General features: G+C 37.3%; 2 protein-coding genes across 3 annotated transcripts in view; one reads left to right on the forward strand and one right to left on the reverse strand.

Moving 5' to 3' along the window:
- mapk8b (mitogen-activated protein kinase 8b) overlaps positions 1-6,607 on the reverse strand; it is a 44,230-nt gene extending 37,623 nt beyond the window's left edge. For both annotated transcript variants that reach the window (XM_041816424.1, XM_041816423.1), the window contains exon 1: positions 6,340-6,607. The gene's annotated coding sequence lies outside the window, so the exon portion shown is untranslated. The remainder of the gene's footprint in view (positions 1-6,339) is intronic.
- Positions 6,608-6,684: 77 nt separating this feature from the next.
- Positions 6,685-22,223, forward strand: part of frmpd2 (FERM and PDZ domain containing 2) — a 50,033-nt gene continuing 34,494 nt past the window's right edge. The window contains exons 1-9 of the mRNA XM_041816368.1: positions 6,685-6,749; positions 8,970-8,999; positions 15,676-15,797; positions 15,948-16,111; positions 16,237-16,302; positions 16,386-16,565; positions 16,678-16,753; positions 17,124-17,208; positions 17,392-17,548. Of these exons, the coding sequence (XP_041672302.1) occupies positions 6,727-6,749; positions 8,970-8,999; positions 15,676-15,797; positions 15,948-16,111; positions 16,237-16,302; positions 16,386-16,565; positions 16,678-16,753; positions 17,124-17,208; positions 17,392-17,548 (903 nt within the window). The 5' untranslated portion in view covers positions 6,685-6,726. The remainder of the gene's footprint in view (positions 6,750-8,969; positions 9,000-15,675; positions 15,798-15,947; positions 16,112-16,236; positions 16,303-16,385; positions 16,566-16,677; positions 16,754-17,123; positions 17,209-17,391; positions 17,549-22,223) is intronic.

Genomic DNA, 22,223 nt, shown 5'->3' on the forward strand with positions numbered 1-22,223 from the left:
GAACTGACCACATTAATCCTGGAGAGGTGTTTTGTATTTTTCAGTTTATTGCATATCATGACATTATGTGACACTATGCCCAAAATCAGTCATTACTTTATTGTGAGATTATTGCTACTGTGGTCCATACTCTATATCACCAAACAGAACTAGATCAAAACCGCAATTTCCACTGAAATTGCGTGGGGGATGCTGCGAGCTGAATTGTGGAAGAACTGCTGAAAATAGCCAAAAGCACAAAAATAGATGAAGATAGCCTAAAAGTTGCTGAAAATGGCATTCATTGGCTGAAGAGGCATAGAAATAGTCGAAGATAGTAAGGAAATAGCTATATTTTAAAAATTATAAAGGTTTAATGATGAAGAAACTTAATCTTTTAAAGTTTAAATGGTATAGATACAACAAAGTTTGAAAGAGGAAATAGCCGGTGCGGAAGAATAATAAACACAATGGCTGACACGAATGTCAATAGTGTGGATGCTCAGCATCCCCACTAATAAAAAAACTGTATGCAAAAGCTAATGAACACACTTCAGTATGTGTCAGTTTTCACATGCATAAATAAACATATTGAATTATTTTATAGAGCACATTAAAGGTTTGTAGCTCATGCCTAGTGGGTAACCACGTCACACTTCATACTGATCCCCACAGCAGCAAAAATGTCAACTTCATTTCCAAGCACTACCAGGCTTCAAAGGAAGCAGAAATAACATGTGAGCCACTTCAAGTATGCTTTTCAGAAAAATAAATCAAATATAGGCCACACTGGTGAGAGGGTGTGTACTCATGTCAGGTTCTACAAGCTACAGGTAGGCTTTTTTAACGCTGTTGAATATGTGTAAGATGATGTTAGGCTTCAGCATGATGTGCTCTCTTATCTGAAGAGAGGAGAGGACGGGAGTGCTGCTGGGAGAGTATGTGGCTGCACATGAATATGGGGCTGGGGTTGTCATCCCTTTTTAAGTGTTGGAGGCAGATTTAAACTAGTGTGGCTCATGTGAAATTATACCCAAGGTGTTAAGTTTGTAGTTACGTTCAGTTCACTTAGACATGACAAAACTACAGTTACAACTACACTTTCCTTATCTGAGTAAACCATACCTTTAAGGGTCAAGGTTCGTTCAAATAGATTGATTAACACCAATGCATCTTTGTCATATACATGCATTGAGGGATCAAAAGCATCGTTGCAAACCACAGCTGACAATGTTGTCATCCTCTGTTTAAAAACACTAGTGGGGAGGGACTGTTCCTGACTACATGACAGAACAGAATACAAAGCTGTCATGTCATAAAGTGTCAGGTATGGCTTATGTACAGGTGAACACATTATCTGTGGCAGTCCTGTCCACATTTACACCGCTTCCTCCCTCACAGCTGTCCATCACACTGTGTCTGCAGGGAGTCGATCTGTCTCTCAGTGGAAATCACAGGTCAGCTCTGTCACTAACTGACTTTACTGTCCAGTTTTCGTGCAAAAAAAGGAACAAGGTTTGTGTTATCTGCAGCCCAGATCGAGACCGCCAGCAATCTGGCAGAGTTGGATTTTATCTTTGAACTGCTCACATTCAGTAGTAATGGCTGCTGACAAGAGCCATGAGGGCAGAGTCAGTGCCAACTTTGGGTGCAGATAAAGGCACTGAACCACATTTCTCTTCTCTATTTGTCAGAAGGGGCTTTTTAAAACTCAGACTCTCTTTAATCTGAACCCAACCTTAGCCAGTGTCCTCATAATTAAAGGAAATATCTATGCGCTATTGTGAGCGGTAAACAACACATGCTCTCCTGTAATCATGCTCAAATACAAATTATGTGGTCTTATTCTATGATATTGGATATATTAGATATAAGTCTTTTTCGCACTCCTGAAAATTCTCCCAAAAAATTACAAGCAGGTCCCAACGAAACCCTATGACTTGCTTGGATCCCAACGGAATGGAGGCAGATCCTGGGAGGCAGAATGTAAAAAGGACAGTGCAGACATGGCAGGTAAAGCAACAGAGTTACATGCTCTAGTTTGAGTTTTTGCCTTTGTACCAGTGCTGCTTGTTATTGGAAATATTTATAGAAACAACAGATGAATGGAGAAGAACATACTTGCAAGCAAGAAAAAAAAATAGGGAACAAAGTGCACATTACTATCTGTCTGGTATTCCAATGATGCCAATAAAGAAAGCATACGGCAGAGCAAGTGAAAGAAGCAGCAAAAAACCCCGGGCAGAGCAATGACAACAACTGGATTGAAGGAGGAGCTGGGGTGGAGGAGAGCAGAGTATAGCCAGGCGCAAGCAGTTTATAAGGCAGCATGAGCGTAATTAGCCAATAGCCGCTTAGAGCAAATCAGCTGGCTGTCAGCTGATGAGGACTTCCGTGATATCCACTGATTTCAATTATGGCAGCGCTCAACTTGGTGGCCCACCTAAACTAATGCTATCCACGTGATATTTTTGTTTTTTCCACTTATTTGGGACAAGTGGAACCCGTTCCTACTAGAAGTTCTTTCATAAGAATAAAATGTTATGGTTATTATTTAAACTTCTATGGAAATTGCAGACAATTATCTTAAAAATACAAATAGTGCAATGTAGGGCTGGGCAATTAATCGCAAATTAGATTAAATCGCAATGTGCCCTGCTGCAATTTTCAAATCGCAGAGGGTGCAATATTTCTTTAACCTGAAATTTGTGTCAAAATATCAGTTTTAAACTATTTTGCAGCAGAGACGTTTTGCATTGCATATCATGCAATCATCTATACTTCATCAGCTCACCCTGACACCAGAGATTTAAATAGGTGGCTTGGAGGAAAAATTCCAGGTGAAGACGGTGTGTAAAAATTTGTCTGTATGCATTTACACATGCAATTTACCAACCTGTTATCAATGGCAAAGATTTATGCCGAGACTCTTGCAATCAAATCCAACACCTAATAACAACAAATGCTGAAGACAGCAAGGCTCACCAGCACAACCAGGGGTAAAACTGGAAAGAATTATTCATTTTTGATTCCCTCTCTTAAAAAAAACAAATCTCACACCTCTGTTGCCTTACTTCATGACAGAAAAAAATTACAACACCTCAAAATGTTGACTTCAATTCATAGAGATGGCTGTTCTCAAGAAAATGTCTAATCCCTCAACTATGACCATTTGACATTTTGTATGCTGCTGTTATAATTCTATCATAGGTTGTAGCTGTCTGGTGGTTAATGCTGGATAACTAGTGCATGCATGTTTTTGGGCTCGACATGAATGGTATTAGGCCTGCATGGCATGACAAAAAATGTGTAATAGGATTGTAGAATACTGCATGGAAAATTTGACATGCAATAAAGTATATGTTCAAGTTAGCATTAAAGCGTTTATCTAGAGTAGCCACACATGGTACACAGCTGTGACATATACTGCGTATTCATAAAGAATTCAGACCCCCTTGACTTTTTCAGTTTTGTTATGTTGCAGCCTGATGCTACAGTGTGCCATCATGACAAAGTGAAAATAAAACTGTAGAAATTTACACCACTTTTTAAAAATAAAAACTGACTCTTCACATAGACCCAAGTATTTAGAAGCTTTTTAACGATACTTGAAATTTAGCTCAGGCGCCTCCCATTTCTCTGGATATTTCCTTAGATCTGTCTACACCTTGACTGGAGTCCACCTGTGATAAGCTGAATTGGTTTGGCGATATTTGGAGAGGCTCACACCTCCGTAGAAGGCCTCATAGCTCAGGACATCTGGCCAAAGTGAGCATAAGTAAGAGAGGTGACCAAGAACCTGATAGTTACTCTGACTGACCTCAAGAAATCCTGTGTAAAGATGGGGCAAAGTTCCAGGACAACCATCACTGTAGCCCTCCACTTATCTGGGAATGGCTAGACAGAAGCCTCTCGCTAGCTTTCATGTGGACTTTTTTTGCCAAATCAAGAAAAATCTCAGCAATCATCAAGAAAAATGGGAGGAATGTGAGTGAAATTTTAAGTGTTTCTGCAAAGGGTCTGAACTGTAAATGTAATATTCCAACTTTTTATTATTAATTTGCTAAGTTGCAAACATTTCTCCAATTCTGTTTTCGCTTTGTTATGACGGGGTACTGCAAGTAGATTACTGAAAATAAACTTTTCTTAACAGTAGCATCAGGCTCTAACACAGGGGTGTCAAACTCAATCACAGCAGGGGCCGAATTCGGGATTCAGGTCTAACCTGAGGGCCTAACAGGGTCAACATTTAACCATAACTGTCAAACTCATTTTCACCAGCAAAAAAAACTAAAAAAACAGCACTGATGATAGATCATCTGGAAATTCAAAAAGTAAAAATGATGAATTTAAGGGCTCATATCTGAGATAAAAATTCCAACTTATTAGTTCAAAATATCAGAACACAATATTAGAAATAGAAAGTTGAAATCATAAGTTTAAAAGGTGAAAATATGAGATCAATTTTGAAATCATGAGTTTAAGATTCAAAATATGATTTCAGATTTTAAATTGTGAGTCTGATAGTTCAAAATATGGGATAAAAAAGGCAAAAATTAGGAGTTGAAAATGTCAAAATATGAGCTAGAATTCAAAATGATGACTTTAAAAGTTAAAAATATGACTTAAATTCAAAATTGGGAGCGTAAAAGGTCAAAATATAATATAAAAAGTAAAAATTATTCATTTAAAATATCAAAATATGAGAAAAAAGATTGAAATCATGTATTTTAAAGTCAAAATATGGGATTAAAAAGCCAAAGTTAGGAGTTAAAAAGGTCAAAATATGACTTAAAATTTAAAATTGGGAAGCTAAAAAATAAAGTGTGACATAAAGTCCAAATTATGAGTTGAAAAGGTGAAAGTACGAAATGAAAAGTCAAAATCATAAGTTTGAGATGCAAAATTGAAAATATGAAATAAAACACCAATGTCTCTCTTTCCCCACATTCTTGACTTTTATCATTTTTTCTCACTCTTTAATTTTTCAGATTTGTATGGCTTAACAAGGATATTTTAAATAATCATGTTGAAGTTTACATTTTTATACTGGAGGAAATCTGCAGACCTCATACTGATGGGCCACTTATAATACAAATATGATATGATCTTGCGGGCTGGATATATTCATTCCACGGGCCAGATTTGGCCCATGGGCCTTGAGTTTGACAACCATGCTCTAACATAACAATAAGCCCATCCATTAAATAGATAAAAGAGCTAGGTATTAATGTTATTTTAAAACCATTATAAAAGATGAGAGATCTATGTTAACTGGTAACTAAACTGTGAAACTCTTACCCAATAGGACCTATAGATTTGTGGATGTATCATGAGTAAACTAGGACTCACGTTTTCATCTCTGCAGGCCAGCTTTCACTTTTGGTGCAGGAATCATATTTCTTAGTATTTGTGTTTGACCACTGCTGGTTTCTTGGCACGTTGCTTAGAAAGCTTTCCAAGCAATGTGCATTGCAGTGTATGGGCTACGGGAGCCAGAATGGACTTCAGGAATCATACGTTCACAACAAACTTACTATTACTGTTTAATAAAGGGTGACTGGCCATAAATCTGACTTTATCAGCTGGCCTGATAAGCATTTCTACTTCATTCAATTAAAAGTAGCTGATAGCTGAGTACAGTTAGATCAATATCACACAGATAAACCACACTACAACATTATGCAACTGCTAAGAAAGAATTTCTGGGTTCAAACCTAAATGTGTAGTTCACCGAGGGCTCTACTTTACATGCATAACATGCAAACAACATACACAAGCACGTTTAGCTCTGTATAAAGGGACATCTGATATTTTATATACGTGGTCTTATATTGAATTCTCGTAAACAGTGTGGAAACCAGGGTGGACACAGCTGTGCTCTGTCTGTGCACGTTTCAACCTGACAAAAGCATATATGCATGATAATAACATAACGCAGAACATTAGCAAACTGTTAGCCAAACCACAGGGTGTATTCAAAGGCGTGTACGTTATTCCTGCTCATACTGTTAATATCTTTAGCTAGCCACAGACTGACACACAGCATTTCTTTTAGACCTTTAGCTAGTTTTGTGACTGGCACAACCGGTTTCAGAGGTTACAGTATAACGGTGCTAACGTGTGTAGCATTACATGGAGAGGTTACAGTAGAGTGCTTCCCAGTGCCACTCGGTCTGGTTGTCTTTTACCAGTTAGGCCAGACCTGTCCTGCCTTCTGTGGTGGTCACCACATACTACAGTAACACCTACTTACAGTAACGAGTGTGACCCACATTTGACCATTCCCATCCCCCAACGGCTGACAAAAACACGTCAAACATGTCTTACAGGAAGAAAAAATCCATATGTCGAGCTCACCCCTCTCCGGTTAATTCCAACAGTGTCGACCCGCAGTCGCCGTTTGCTGCTTCCCGGAGACACAACCCGGACGGTTTTAGAGAGTAAACAGCTCTTTAATCCTTTCTTCCTCCAGAAACACTCCCGTCTCCCTCACTCTAGCAGGCCATGATCATCACAAAAAACATTAGTTGCTTCTTCGTAGCCTAATCTTTGTACTTCCGTGACACAAGCAGTTTCTGCCATTTCATACCAACGTCGTCGAAACCTTGCGATGTTTCCTCGGCTGCACAATGAGGACCAGGGAAGCGTTCAAGACCGCTTGCGCGTTCCCGGCAGCCACTCCAGGAAAGCGGAAGTGACGGTTTCGCAACGTTTTGAACTGAAACTGGAACTGGGACGTAAAAGATGCAAACTGGACCCAGTTCAAGGTGTGTTTTAAAAAAACACATTGCAGTGTACGTAAAAACAATCAACTTTACACCCAAATATTTTACATACAGAAGAATTATAAATGGTTTTTGCCTCAGGGTTAGCATTTAGCCAGCAAGTAGCTAGTAGCTGCTGTTGTTTTTTAGTCCTATTTAAGTCGTTTTAATTACTAGCTCTTCGAGACAAACCCACTTAGTATTTAGTAAATCCAAAAAAATACAATTTCAGTTAAGGAGGTTATAGCTTAACGTTTAACTTTGGCTCAGTATTTTACACATTATGCTTCAATCAGTGTAACTATTCTAATAATAGTCTATCATTTTTGTTCCAATTGCCTGATTAATTCCGTTACTACATTTGCTTTACTAAAAGTAGGGATGCTCAGTATTATCGGTTTGATTTGGCAGATATTAGCAAAACAGTGAATTATCAGTATTGATATTCACAAGTGATATTTTGTCTATTAAAACTGTCTATTACCTGCAAATGTTGGCCCTAAAGCAAGTAGGTTGTTGGAGTTTTAGTCTGTTTTTTTTTTTTTTTAATTTATTCATCATTCCAGACACTTTAAAATGTGCTTTCAGGACTAAACTTTATTAAATTTGGTCATCCTCAAACTTTAAATTGTGTTTTTTAAGGACTGAAGTTTCAAAGTATGGACTACATTTAAATAGCAGTATAGATATAAGTATTGTACGGTGGCCTGGAAATGAAATACAAAATTACAAAGTCTGAGTCACTTTAACTTAATTCCGTTTTACAAATTCCATTATAAAATTGCATGTTCTGAAACACTTTTATAAAACCTGAAACAAATATATGAAGTCCAATACAAAACTACAAAGTCTGAAACACTTTAACAAATCCTCAAATACATTTATAAAGTCCATTAAAAAGATGCCATTGTTTTTAAATTTGTTTCAAAAGTTATAGAAAATTTGGGCCAAGTCTGAGACACGTTTGCTAAACTTGTAATAAATTTACAAAGTCAGATATAAAATATCAAAGTCTGACAGTTTTACAAAACTTAAAACAAATTTACAAGTCAAATACAAAATGAACAAAGTTTGAAACACTTTTACAAAATTTGAAACTTGTGCATGTACTGCATTCCCTTTCCATAAGATAACTTTGTACATTTGTTTTGAAAGTCATTAAAGTGTTCTACAACTTGTAAATTTGTCTCAGCTCATGTAAAAATGTTTTGTCAAATTGTTTTTTTAATGTAAATTTGAAATTTTTAATGTGTCCTCTTCAATTCTAAATTTGTTTCATGAAATTTATTTATTTATTTAATTATTTATTTATTTATTTTGTTAAAATTTTTCAGACTTTGTAATTAGTATCAGACTCTGTTAATGTGTTTAATGTGTAAAAGTTATTGCTTATTTTGTTGTTTTTATTGGATTTTTTAGTTGTTTTTTTTTCTTATGTAAATTTGTTTTGCCATTTGTAAAAGTGTTTTGCAAATGTTAATATGTTGGATGAAATGTTAAAATGGTTTGGTTACTGTAAATTTGTTTCAGGCTTTGTAAAAATATTCCAAACTTTGTAATTTTGTTTTGCACTGCCAGGCCACCGTAGTTATCAGCTGAAATTATTTTGTAAATATCTGCATTTTTTTATATCCACTATCAAGCATCCCTAACTATAATTATGTAAGCCTTTAGCAGACATACATCCATATCTTTTATTTCACTCGTTTCTACTGTGATGTGTAGCCAAAATGTTTGTGCTTTTTTTAGATCTTGACTTAGCATAGCTATCTGTCATGATATTTCTGATTTCCTCCCAAAAGGTGATCTTGAGAGCGTTACTGAAATTAATTGTTTATTTTGGGGTAATAGGTGTTTTTTTTTTAAATAACAAAATAACAAATAAATTGGGCTCTTAAGAAGACAAAATGTATAGGATGGTATGTCCTCTTAGGGCTTCCATATAATTTATATTAATATCAAGTATTAGGAATCTATGGTGGACTTTCACTGTGTTATATGTTCTATCTTTCTCTCTGTCTAGTACTTCATTTCCAGTTTCTAAATCACTGATAAAAATAATACAATCTAGTTGTGTTCTGCAACATACTGTAGGATTAATACTTAAGACAAATTTTGAAAAAAACATTACATCCTTGCCCAAATAAGCTTTGTAGATAAACACAAGATACTTGTGCCCTGATGCTGTGTTTGACTTTCAGTGTCATCCATTGATCCTTTAAGGTTGCCATGGTTGCAGGAGATCCCATGCAGGTGAGGTCTTTGTGTTAAATACCCTTGATGCTTTAAGGGGCAGAGGCCTGGATAATACCTCAATAAGTTTTAAGGCTTTAACCAATGATGTAGCAAAGGGTGAAGCAGTGTGTGTGCAAATAGGCTACTTCATAATAAACATCAGCACAGGTTATCGCTTCAATGCAATAAACCGACACACAGAGACAACTGAACAAGCCTGGAGCATGTTCCACAAAACCTGCTTAGTCATCAAGCCTTGGGGACTGGCCAACCAATTGTGTGTTAATCTATGTACAGTACCAAAGAAAGTGGGATAATTAATGTGTCACTTGTCGCAGAAACATCAGATTAGCAGTACCGCCTACAATGGACTGGTCCTTTGCAGCCCCATCTGCCATTAGCTTGCCCTGCAAATCCAATTATGTTCTTATGTTCCCTCGGCTAAAAATAGTAGAAAATAAATGAAAACACAGAAACAACACGTCAGTAGCGCTAGGAGGAGGACAAATTATGTTATGGAGCTGATGTGTCCTTTCTGTGGAGACACTTGAGGTGCTAGGAGGGGATGAGTTATCAATGAAAGGCTGTCATGATAGGCAGTGCTCGGACCGGGGAGAGATGGCTGGAATGGCAGGAAGGGATGCATAAGAGGAAGAAGGATTAGGTCTGAAGGAACTTAAGAACAATCTCTTCAGATACTGGATGAAATAAGGTAGGACACATTTTGCGTCACAACCAAGTTTTCAGTCTGAAGTCATACCTTTAGACCTTGAAAAATAGTTTCCAGACATTGCAAGCTGCATTCAGCACAGAGCTCTTTATATATTTTTCTGCTGCTGTAATAAAATTCAGACAGTAACAGTGTGCACACAGGAGTGAAGAAAAATGAGTGACTAAGGAGTATTATGTCCAAAGCATTTAAGCATGTCATACAGTTTATGCTTAAAACATGGAAGAAGAGCCTGCATGCTCAAATTGTCTGGATAAATGAAGCTAGCAAACAATTCAGAGTAAGCTATTGCATGCCTTTTAGTTAACATAAAACAAAGAGCATTTCAGTGAGTTTTTATCATTTTCTTGTTTGAGATAAAATAAAAGGATAAACAAATGTTAGCCTTTCGATCATTCATACTTCTTTAAACAGTTAGGGGTACATATTAGTATGCATACTTGTGAAACTAATTCAAATAATCTGCTATTTAAGCTAAGACATACTGACATGTCAAAGTGGCTAAAGCACAGCTTTTAATAATGTCAGTCAACGATGGCTGTGTTCCATTTAGCTGCTCAAGTTTCAGGGTCCTACTCCTTTCACGCTGACTCACTTTGCAATGACTTATTCGAACACCTAATCAGGACAGAACCACACTAATGTCATTAGTTACTCATGTACCTTTCCTTTATTGGAAAAACAAAACGGCTTTGACTAATTGTTGATCGCATAGACATTTCACCCAAGGTTATATTGGCTGAATTAAATCAAAGTGTTCTTGATACTTGGAATTCTATCATGCCACCTGACATGCCACCGTAAGCTTGTCTGCTGTCTGTCCGAGTTTTAATTCTATTCATGTGTCCCAAAGGTCACCGAACGGAAATCCCAGTGACAGCAGCGGCAGTAGTAACTAAGACAGCACACTGTAGTGTAGTCACACTTATAGTAACATTAAAAGACACCGAAGAAGCATGTTATAAATGTGTTAAATAATAAATGCAAACATTTGTCTTCTGTTTTTGTTTACTAACTCTAATTTAAGAAGGAATAAGATGATTATGATTAGACAGTCCTTGGAGGCCGCCATGTTAACGTCCGGATGTTAATCTGATTTTGGAACCGAGAAGGAAAACTGTGCAACTGTTGAAAACAAGCTAACTCCTTATAGTGCTACATTTATGCAGTTATTAGCCACAAAATTATGCAAAGGACAAATAGATTTGAAGTCACTGCTTTCAGCCCAATTTCCATCCACCACCATAGGAGACTCCCTCTTTTCAGAGTTCAGTCTTATGCAGTCTGTGTTCTCTTTTCTAAAATAAAGGTGGAGCACAAAGTTTTGGCTCTTGATTTGCTGGAGCTATTTGAATTTGTAGCTTTTTAATCCTAAAGACAATATTTCGTATGCACAGGTGTCCTGGCACTATATGCATGAAGCCTTCAAAAATAGTTAAATCATTTCAGGTATTGCCCCTCTTAGTGTGATGTTACACTCAAGCCACCTATTACGGTGGCCCAGAGGTGCGATGAAAAATTACAAAGTATGTAAAAAAACAATTAAAGTCTGACAAAAGAAAAAATTACAGAGTTTGAAGCAGTTTTTTTTTTTTAATTCAGTTCATGTCAAAGTGTTTGGTAAATTTGTTTTGTAAAATGTAAGTCTAAGGTTTTACATGTAGTTTTTTTTTTATTTAAGATTTGTTTCATGAAATGTAAAATGTTTTTTGTTAAAACTTTTTCAGACTTTGTAATTTTGTATCAGACGTTGAAAATGTATTTCAAGCTTTGTTAAAATGTTTCAGACTTTAGACTTTTGTTTTGTACTTTCAGCGTATCAGATATTGGTTAAAAAATGCCTATCATGTGTCAAATTTACAAAGTCTGATACAAAATTTCATACTCTGAAACACTTAAAAACTTAAAACAAACAAAAGGACAAAGTCCAGTAGAAGATTAAATAGTGTGAAATGTTTTGGGAAACTTATAACAAATAAACAAGGTCAGATTCAGAATTACAAAATCCGAAACATTTCTACAGAACTTTAAACAAATTTACTAAGTCTAATACAAAATTTCAATGTCTGAAACACCTTGAAAAACAAACTTGAGACAAATTGACAAAGTCCAGTAAAAAAATACAAAACTTGAAAAACAGAGTTACAAAGTTGGACATAAAATAAAGTCTAAGGCACTCTACCAAACTTGTAACATATATTCAATATACAAAATAAAATAACAAAGTCTGAAACACTTTTACAAAACTTGAGGCAAATTTACATAAGCTGATAAAAAATTACAAAGTCTGAAACACTTTAATATTTTTTTAAGCTAATTTACAAAGTCCAGTACAAAATTACAATGTTGGAAACACCCTTACAAAACAAATTGAAGTCTGATACAAAATTATAAAGTATGAAGTACCTTTACAAAACTTGAAGCAAAGTTATAAAGTTTAATATAAATTGCAACATCTGAAACACCTTACCAAAACTTGAAACAAATTTACAAAAGCCAATACAAAATTACAAAGTCTGAAACAATTTAACATTTTCTTAAAAGAAATTTCAAAGTTCTGAATTAAAACTACAAAGTCTGAATAACTTTTACATTAATTAAAATACTTGAAATCTACAAAATTACAATGTCCAAAATATTTATACAAAACTTTAAACTTTGGTAACTTTCGGCATTTGGTACATTCCCCTTTTGTAAGATACTGTTGTCTGTAATTTTTGTTTCAGAGCTTTGTTGCTAAAGTAAATTTGTTTCATGAAATGTAAAAATGTTTGGGTTATGTAAATTTGTCACAAGTTTTTAAGTGTTTCAGACTTTTTAAATTGTTTTGCACTTCCAGGCCACCATAGCTTGTACTTTTCCCATCAATATTTATCAATATCCAGCTGTCCCTTGAGTTCCTGTCACAGAATTACAGAGTTCAGCAGTAAGGTTGTCAGTATTTTCTACCTTAATTTATGTTCACCCCACAACCAAATGTCTGAATTTCAATGCCAATATGCGCTAGTGAAGGAAGTGAGCATTATTATACTGTTTTTAAGGGGGTGGGAATTACTGAATTACTCATTAATTTGATCAGATATTGTTTGATACTGTTTTAAATTGTTTTTTTTTTTCAGTAACAATGAGAGTAAGTCCCAGGATGATTGATTCAGTTAAGTCTACCTGTGCATATTACGTCATGTATCAGTGGGGTGCCTGGTGTTCAGTTTGCTCAAAGGAAGAAGGAGGACTGCTGAGCAGCCCTCATCCGGATAGAGGTGTCCCATGTTTGGAGCTTTGTCACACCTGCATTGCCAAAATATTCTCCAAGCACTTGTCATATCTACCAGCCAATGTTTCAACACAACAGAAGCAATGCAAAAATAGAGCAGCAACTAACCAATCAAAAAATGGCAGTAGATTGACATTACAGTATTACAATATAAGCAAATAATATCTGCATATGACTTTAAAATGAGCTGTTAATGAGGGTATGCATTGTCATTCATTTTTCTTTTTTCACTCACATTATAAAAAAGTGAAAGCATATGTATTAAACCACTTGGTTTCAGTGTACTATCAGGAGTAAACTGGATATTTTCTGTCACCAGAATCCCCTCAGGGTAATTTACCGTTTCAGTAATCCTTTAGCCTAAGCACTTGAGTGCTTTAAAACTGCTCACTGGGAAAAACTGGACTGACTAGGTACAAGTAAATTTAGTATGCAGACTCTTAAAGGAACAACCAAATTTTACAAAAAATACACAAAACTAACTTGTGTATTTTTTTCTCAACCTTTTAATGCAACAACGGCAACTTATTGGAGTGATTTATTTGGTTGATTAAGCTCAGTTAAAGCTACTTAATCACTCAGATCATCATTTTCTGTGACTGTATTGTCAGTAAAAAACACTTTAAATTTAAATGTATAGAAATTGTAAGTCTATTAACGGAGGAGTTGGACGTGTGAACTATTAGATCTAATTCCACTAAACCCTAAGCTTGACCGTCTAAAACTCTGACCTCTGAACTAAAGATTCTCACTGTGTCTGATGTCTTAGGGGTTGCTCAGTGGGGCTTTGGCCAGTGAGAACATGTTGCCTGCTGGTTATTAATATTTCTAGAATAAAATACGATTTGCCTGAATTTGTTATGTCATATACCATATTTTGGTGTGATTACCACTGATTCTTTTATGATACCACTAATAGTTCATGTGTGAAAGTAGATATGGAGTGCACACTGCAAGTTTTCATTCATTCATTTGGCATTAGCGCCAGTGAACTTTAATTTCCATTGGTAATTATCTCCTGACAGGTGACAATGAGACACTGTACCCTATGTCCATTTACAAATGTATAGATACTAATAAAGTGAGGAAATTTGTGTTTGGTAGATTATTTCTTTGTTATAACAATGCTTATCGGCAATAAAGCTTACACCATTAAAAATCCTGTTTATTTCCTCTTTAAATTATGCCACATTTGTAAGGAACATGCATTTGTTGAATGAGAAGCAGAGCTGAATATGTGGGTTGTGCCTATGAATAATTTGCCAAGTCTTCTCTGCCAATGCCAAACATCTTATCCTGCCATTTACTCTAGCGTTGAGCTTCTGGTACCCCCAGGTGCTGACAATCAGGTGTCTGATTGGCCCCTGTTTTGTCCAGAGATGAGTCCAGACTCTGCCTACAGCAGTTGGATCATAGGATCAAGGTGTGGAAAGGATGCAGGGAACAACTGGTGATTTTGCAATCAGTGGCAGTCCCATATCTCCACAGGCTGGGATCTAACTCTATCCTCCTAGAAGACAACACTGGCCCCAACAGAGCGGGTTTTATCAGAGACTACCTCCAGAATTTGGGAGTGGAGAGGATGGAATGGCCTGCCAGCAGTCCTGACCTCAACCCCATTGAACATTTATGGGACTTGGCTGACTTGTGACAAATGCTGGTTGAAGAATGGGATGCCATCCCACAGCAGTGTGTGACCAGGCTGGTGACAAGCGGGAGGAGGAGGAGGTGCCAGGCTGTCGTGGCTGTGTACGGTTCTTCCACACATTACTGAGGCTCCTGTTTGTTAAAGGAATGAATAGTTAAAACACCAATATGTCTTTTATTCAGACTTTAATCATCCAATCCACCAAATAAGAGTCAATGACAGAATAAGCTGTTTGGCATTGGCAGAGGAGATCGGGCAAGCTTTTGCCGAAAAATTTGAGCTACTCTGTTCTCAAATTTTTCATGAGCAGCACAGACTTAGCTCTGCTCCTCATCCCACAAATGCATATTCCTTAAGAATGTGGCATCATTTAAAAGGGAAATAAACAGGCTTTCCAACGTTAAAAGATCTCTACCAAACACAATTTTCCTTACCTTTTGTACTAAGTATTGAATAGATGCACATAAACTATGGCTGTCAGAAGGTTAAAATTGTAATCACAATTAATCTTAGGATTTTTTGTAGTAAATGTTGATCAATTGCACTCTTTTTTTGCACTTTATTCTGCTATCTTAAACTAAGGGTAATTGACTTCCAGTTTGCATACTGACCTGCTTGTAGGTAGATTGAAGATTTTAACATGAACCTAACGACAAAAGAAGGAACTTGTTTTTTACTGAAAAGGAAATAAGTGAACAAAAAATAATAAATGTTTAATAACACAAGGTTCAGATGAACTTTGACCCGTCAGCTGAACTATCAGTGAGTTTTTTTTTTTTTTTTTAACTTAAAATGAGTCATTATGGAGCAGTGGTGGACTTACTTTACATCACTGGCTGCAGGGAGATGCTAAAGCAGGTTAACCAAAGTTTTGTTGAAACGACAATAAAGCATGCAATTTTTAAAAAAATACTTATAAAAAAAGTGTGCACTAATTGTGGGTCATAGTTAATTGAAAAGAATGTGATTAATCCTGACAGCCCTAACATAAACTTTTCCCTTCATGACTGTGTTTCCCTGGTGTTTGTGTATCTCCCAGCAGGATGGGTACATTTGTGACCCTGGCAGAAGTGTTGGAGGCTCGGGGTTCACCACTGGACGAGGATGAGGTCTGGTGTCTGCTGCTTGCCAGCACTGAAGCCTTACTGGACATTTCAAAAGAAGGTAACAACTTATCATTTACCATCTTCTTGTTAGTTAAAAGCAGCATTCAGAGTACATTGTATGTTAAAATAATTTCTTTATACAACAAGTATCAGATAAGATAGTCGCTTTGGTCAATGTCAGAAGTGTCTTTTCTTAATCTCTGTTTAGGTTCAGGTAACATGTGCAATGTGCTGAGCCCAGGCTCTGTGCTACTGTCAGCCAATGGCAGTCTGGCCTTTAAAAGCTGTGCCAGATATGAAGACGTGGCCTCCTTCACGGCACCTGAAGCTCAGCAGAGTCACACGCCCTCCTCCAGGACGGCAGTTGAAAAGGTTGGAAAACTCAAACTCAATAAAGCACTTATTACAAAATATAGACATGAAGATTTGGGGTTGAGGAGCTGGGAAAAGGGATTTTAAAGTGTTCTTACTACGTGACTCATTTCCTTGTCCCTTAGATGGTTGTGTACTCTCTTGGGATGACTCTTTATTGGTGTGTTGATTATCGTCTGCCTCAAAACCAGGTGATTGCTCCCACCTTCTATCTCCCACACATATCACATATCAAGTTCATGCACATCATTGGTTTTGTTTTGTTTCCTCCTAGCCTGTCCAGCTGAGTGCAGAGCTAGAGGGTTTGCTGCTCAGCATGTGTGAGGATGTGGTGGTCCGGCGAAATGACCTGCTGACGGTGCTGGAAACCTGTGAGCTTCACCATAAGGTCGCGATGTTGCCTCCTGCTGAGCAGCTGGTCAGACAGCTGGTAGAAGATGTCTACAGAAACTCAGTGAGTTTGAATTGCTTTGACCCAGAGATAGACGTAGCCGTATTCTGTTTTGCTAGCTTGTTTATTGGTGCTACATCTCCATGTTTCTTTGAACTTAATAATGTGATTGCAGGTGGATCATGTGTCAGTGTCTGAGAATGGATCCCCGCTAACAGATCGCAGTCAAATTGTCAGAGACAAATTGCACAGTAAGTCACTGATCCTCCCAATTTTAAAGTCTCTTTTGTCTGTAAAAACATGTTTATTAACTCTGTTCAACAATGAGGCTTAAAGCTAATAAGCTGCCCATAAAGGCTGAAGTGAAATACTGTAGGTACCCTGAACCTTCAGAATTGAGTGCTACGAGATACTTCCATGCAAGCCATGTTCATTTCTTCTCCTTTAAGGAGTGCAATGCTTGCTTTCCCCCCATTTCCAGTCTTTGTACAGCTGTTAAGCTAACAAACATCTGGCTTTACATTCACTATGCAGAAACAAGGGGCATCTACATATCTAATCTCCTTACTAGCAACCACATCAAATGTAAACATGGGTGATGTGGTGCGCGTTGCTTTTCAGGGGCCTCATTTAGTAACTCAACATGGGCTTCGAAGAGGATCTCTCGAACATTTTCAGGAGCATCTTACACATGTGAACCCATACGGTATGAATTTACATCTTAAAACAGAGCAATTCATTTCATTTTCATTTGTAAATGTTATTGTTGGGGTTAAGAGGTTCAGCTAACAGGCAAAAACAGTTTTCTTACTTCAAACTGTGCTTTTTGTCGGAACTATCATGTCATGACCGGCTCACCTTTCTTTATTGAAACACTTATTTTTGCCAGGATCCCCTCTTCAAGTCGTCACAGAGAGACTTACAGCAGCTGGCAGCAGCTGAGTCGGAGCCCCTGCAGTCCTTTCCTGGATAGCAATCGAAATTCCAGCACAAGACCGCTCACACAGTATGGTTCCACTGCGACTCTGTCTGACAAGAAATCAAAAGTAAGCCAGGTCACTGTGTTAGAAAATAAGACCATACTGTATTCACAGACATTAAAAGATGGACATGGCTAACATCTTTGGTTCGTGTGTTTAGTCACAATTAATTTGGCAATGTGATTAAAAAGACTCCTGGCTTATTGGAGCCAGAAAAGGTCAGGTAGATAGTTGACAACTCAACTCCAGGTCTCGCTGCAAACCGTCCATCTGAGGTGCCATCTCTGTCAGAGAGGAAGTGCCATAATTTGCCTATACAAAGTTTTAGGTTTTTTAAAATTAAACTTTATTCATAAACAAAGTCTGGCAGTCACATTCATGAAATGACCACATTGCAAACATAACAGACTAAACAACATTTCAATAAAAAAAACAAAAAAAAAAAAACAGAAAACGATCAGAGATCTAATCCAGGATGTAATTATGTATAGACCCGTTTTAGTAGTAGTTACCAGAATTGTGGCTCGCTATTGCTTTGTTAGCTTTAGCTAAAGCTAAGCTATAGCCCCGCAAGCTACAGTGCTTAACAAATTTATTAGACCACCGGTCATATTTGTCTTAGAGACCATCCAGCATCATAAAGTGCTTTGATGCGAACTCTTTCATTTCCAGTGAGCTCTCCACGTTTTACCATTTTGAACAGGAATGAGGGATTTCAAACTGAATTCACCCAAATTTGAGCCGGCTCACTGGGCTTCTCTGAGAAGTCAGAAATGAATCAAGTATAACTTTCAACCACTAAAACTCATTTTTCTGTTCAGGAATGCAAGTAAATAACTATAATTTGACACATTAATCAAGAAATGTTAATGTGTTTTACTATTTTTTCAGTTTTTTTGTAAATCAGTCAATTTGAAAATTCATGGATAACAACAGTAACTAGATCAAGATTGCAATTTCAGCTGAAATTGCTAAGGGGTGCTGAGAGCTGAACTGTGGAAGAACTACTAAAAATCGCAGAAAAAGCAAAAGATTTGCTGAAAATAGCATAAAATAGCTGAAAGTAGCCCGATAATAGCTCAAAATAGCCTATAATAGCTAAAAGTAGCATAGGCAAATCTCAAAGTAGCCTGATAATGGTTCAAAGTAGCCTAATAAAAGGTCAAAGTAGTCTAAAAATTGCTGAAAGTAGCATAAACACAGCTCAAAGTAGAGCAAAACAGCTGAAAACAGCAAAAGAAAAGCTCTGAGTAGCTTAAAAATAGCCTTAAAATAGCTGAAAGTAGCATAAGAATAGCTCAAAGTCACCCAAAATAGCTGAATATAGCACAAGAATAGCTCATAGTAGCCTGAAATAGCCAGAAATAGCCTAAAAAAGCTAAAAGTAGCATAAGAAAATCTCAAAGTGGCCTAGAAACAGGTCAAGGTAGTCTAGAAATTGCTGAAAGTGGCATAAGCACAGCTCCAAGTAGAGTAAAATAGCTGAAAATAGCAAAAGAATAGCTGAATATAGTCTACATAGCTCAAAGTAGCATACAAATAGCTGAAAATAGCATAAGAATGGCTCAAAGTAGCCTACAACGACTGAAAGTAGCATTAATATTGCTCAAAGTCGCCTAAAATAGCTGAAAGTAGCATAAGAAAAGCTCAAATTAGCCCGTGATAGCCAGAGAGAGCCTTAATATAGCTTAAAGTAGCGTAGGAATAGCTCAAAGTAGCCTTAAATAGCCAGAAAGAGCCTAAATATAGCTTAAAGTAGTATAAGAATAGCTAAAAGTACCATACAAATAGCTTTAAGTAGCCTAAATAAAGGTCAAAGTAATCTGAAAATATCTGACAGTAGCATAAGCACAGCTCAAAGTAGACTTAAATAGATGTAAATGTCATCAATGTAGCTCAAAGTAGCATAAAATATCTGGAAGTGGCATAAGAATAGCTCAAAGTAGCCTAAAAATAACTCAAAGGTTCATAAGCACAGCTCAAGGTAGACTAAAATGGCTGAAAATAGCATCAATATATCTTAAAGTAGCCTAAAATAGCTCATAATAGCATAAGAATAGCAAAAAGTCACTTATAATAGCTGCAATTAGCATAAGAATAGCTCAAAGTAGCCTATATATAGCTGAGAGTAGCATAAGAATAGCCTAAAGTAGCCTATAATAGCTGAAAGTAGCTTAAGAATAGTATAAAGTAGCCTATATTAGCTGAAAGTAGCATAGAAATAGCTGAAAGTAGCCTAAAAAGTGCTGAAGAAAGCAAAAGAATAGCTTAAAGTAGCCTATAATAGCTGAAAGTAGCATAAGAATAGCTCAAAGCAGCCTATAATAGCTGAAAGTAGCCTAGAATACCTCAAAGTAGCCTTTAAAATGAATTGGGTTCAAAAGTAGGAAAAGGTGCTATTTAATGGCAAAAGGTAGCTTAAATGGGTGAAAAGTGGAAAAAACGGTAAAACAGGGGCAAAAATAGGATATAGTGGCAAAAACAAGCTAAAAAGAGGAAGCAAGTGGTATTTAATTGCAACAGGTAGCTTCAATGGGTGAGAAATGGCATCATAAATGGTGAATAGGAGCAACTATGGGAGCTATGTGGAGATACATGTATGTAATAGTTAAGGGGAGTTAATCCTTGTGTCTGTGTAGGGGCTCCGAGGTTGCTATGGTGATCAAAGCCTGCATGACATCATTGTTTAATCAAGGCTGAGATCAAAGCATAATTAGAAACACCTGTGTTAGCTTCTGTTGAAACTGCACAGAAAGCTCAGTTTAGTGGCCAGAACATGCACTCAAACAAAGTCAATTTAAGCTGTTGTTGTGAAAGCTAGCAGAAAATCAAAGGTACCGTGAGAATCAGCAGAAGTTGAGGAACGCAGTGATATGTTTTTTATGTGTGGGAAGTGAAAAATCATGCTACAAGAGCGAGTTAAAAACAGTGGTACCGAAAGCTCTCACTCAGGAGTCGTTGATCAAAAAATGCATTGCTGCAGATTAGGAGCTGGAGAGGAGTTGGTCACGCTTTGAAGATCACTGTGCCAAAACCGTTGATCCTATTGACCTCAAATCTTTTTTGTGAGCAAGAGGAGAGGTGTAGCTACATTTTGCTGTTAAAATTATTTCTCTGGAGCCAATATTTGTCTCAGGAGAGCAGTTTGTTCACAGAGCTGCCTCTAGTTTTGAAGAGTCTGTTTCTCACTCTGGCGGTGATGTCATCACTCTAAGTCTCACTCTAAAACGTCTGAGAGAGCCAAAATTTAGAAAAAGTTTGATCAGCAAAAAGCATGATAGTTGAAAAAGTATAAATAGTAGAAAAGAGTATTATAGTTCGCAAAATTCTACAGAAGAAGCTGAAGAGTATGAGAGTAAAATAGTGAAAATAGCCCAAGGAGTGCCAAAGTTATGAGCAGTGGAAAAAAGTGCAAATTTGTGAATTTTTTGCCATCTGCTTAACATTGTTAAACAAAGTTAAATATTTTAAAAATTATAAAAGTTAGAAATGAGAAAAGTCATAGCAGTCGAATGGCGGAGAAATGTGATTTTTTGAAGTTTGAACGGTGTCGATACGACAAAGTATGAAGGAGTAGATAGCCGGCGCGGAGGAAGAATAATAATAAAGTTCAAGATGGCCGACGTGGATATCAATAGTGTGGATGCTTGCCAGCATCTCCACTAATTAAAGCTGCAAGCAGCATTGGACGGGTCCTTGGTCTGTCGCACGTCCCTCATGCCCGTTAGACCTCCACTTTGAGGGTTTCATCCCTTTTTGACCCTTTGACCTGCTCAAAGTTAGACTGAGGTGTGTACCTGCAGCTCTGTCAGAAGCCTCAGACTTTATAATGGGTGGGTATTAGACATTCCATTTTCCCGCCTTCGGTGAGTCACATGACCAGCTGCAGGGTAAGCTTATTGTAATGTTCAAAAAACCTGCATCTGTAAGACACACAAACACACACTCATGCGTGCTTTGCGCGCTAACACACACACAAATGCACCATCTCACCCATTCACTTCATATGGGATATATGTGTGGCTGTCTTTGGCGACTGACGTCGCCAAAGACTTTATGGGGGACTGTATGTGGATGAGAAGCCACCCACAGTCCCAACCATCCCGTTAAAGCATTGCTTAAATGGGCTGCTTTATTGGAACAGCTCCATGTGTGTGCGTGATCAGAGCTCATTAAAGGGCTTCCCCTGGTTGCCATGGTAACTAATGCCTGCATAGCAGCTGCTTTGATCTGTCAGTCAGTGGGTGACATCATCACCAACTGCTCTCTTGATCAGGAGTGAAATTGACTGAAATCTTTTTGAATCTCACCTCACAGATGCCACAATTTTGACCAAATCTCTCTAAAAATAAGATATTTTTGTAGTAAATTTTGTCAGGAATCTATCCATGTCATTTTTAAAGCTGTAGGACCTTTTTTTTTGTGTGTGTGTAGAGGCCCAACTGCCACAGCTTATGCAGAGCCCTCCCTGCTGCCCCCATTTATTTGAATGGGAGCAGCAGGGAGGGCTTCTTCTGGGCTGACCAATTTTGAGGGCTTGGCTTTTGGAAAACGTTTGAGAAACAACAAAATCCCAAATAACTTTTGATCAGCATGGCCTAGTGTGTCTTCTCTGCGAGTTTCAAGCTGATACAATTTACGGCCTAGGAGAAGATACATTTTGTTCGGAGCCCTTTTTCCTGGAAAATTTTATTTTGAAAGGCAAATTGCCGGCTTCCTGTTTGAGATAGGTTAGGGGTGT

The sequence above is a fragment of the Cheilinus undulatus genome, linkage group 20 (genome assembly GCF_018320785.1).
Source record: "Cheilinus undulatus linkage group 20, ASM1832078v1, whole genome shotgun sequence".
Lineage (NCBI taxonomy): Eukaryota > Metazoa > Chordata > Actinopteri > Labriformes > Labridae > Cheilinus > Cheilinus undulatus.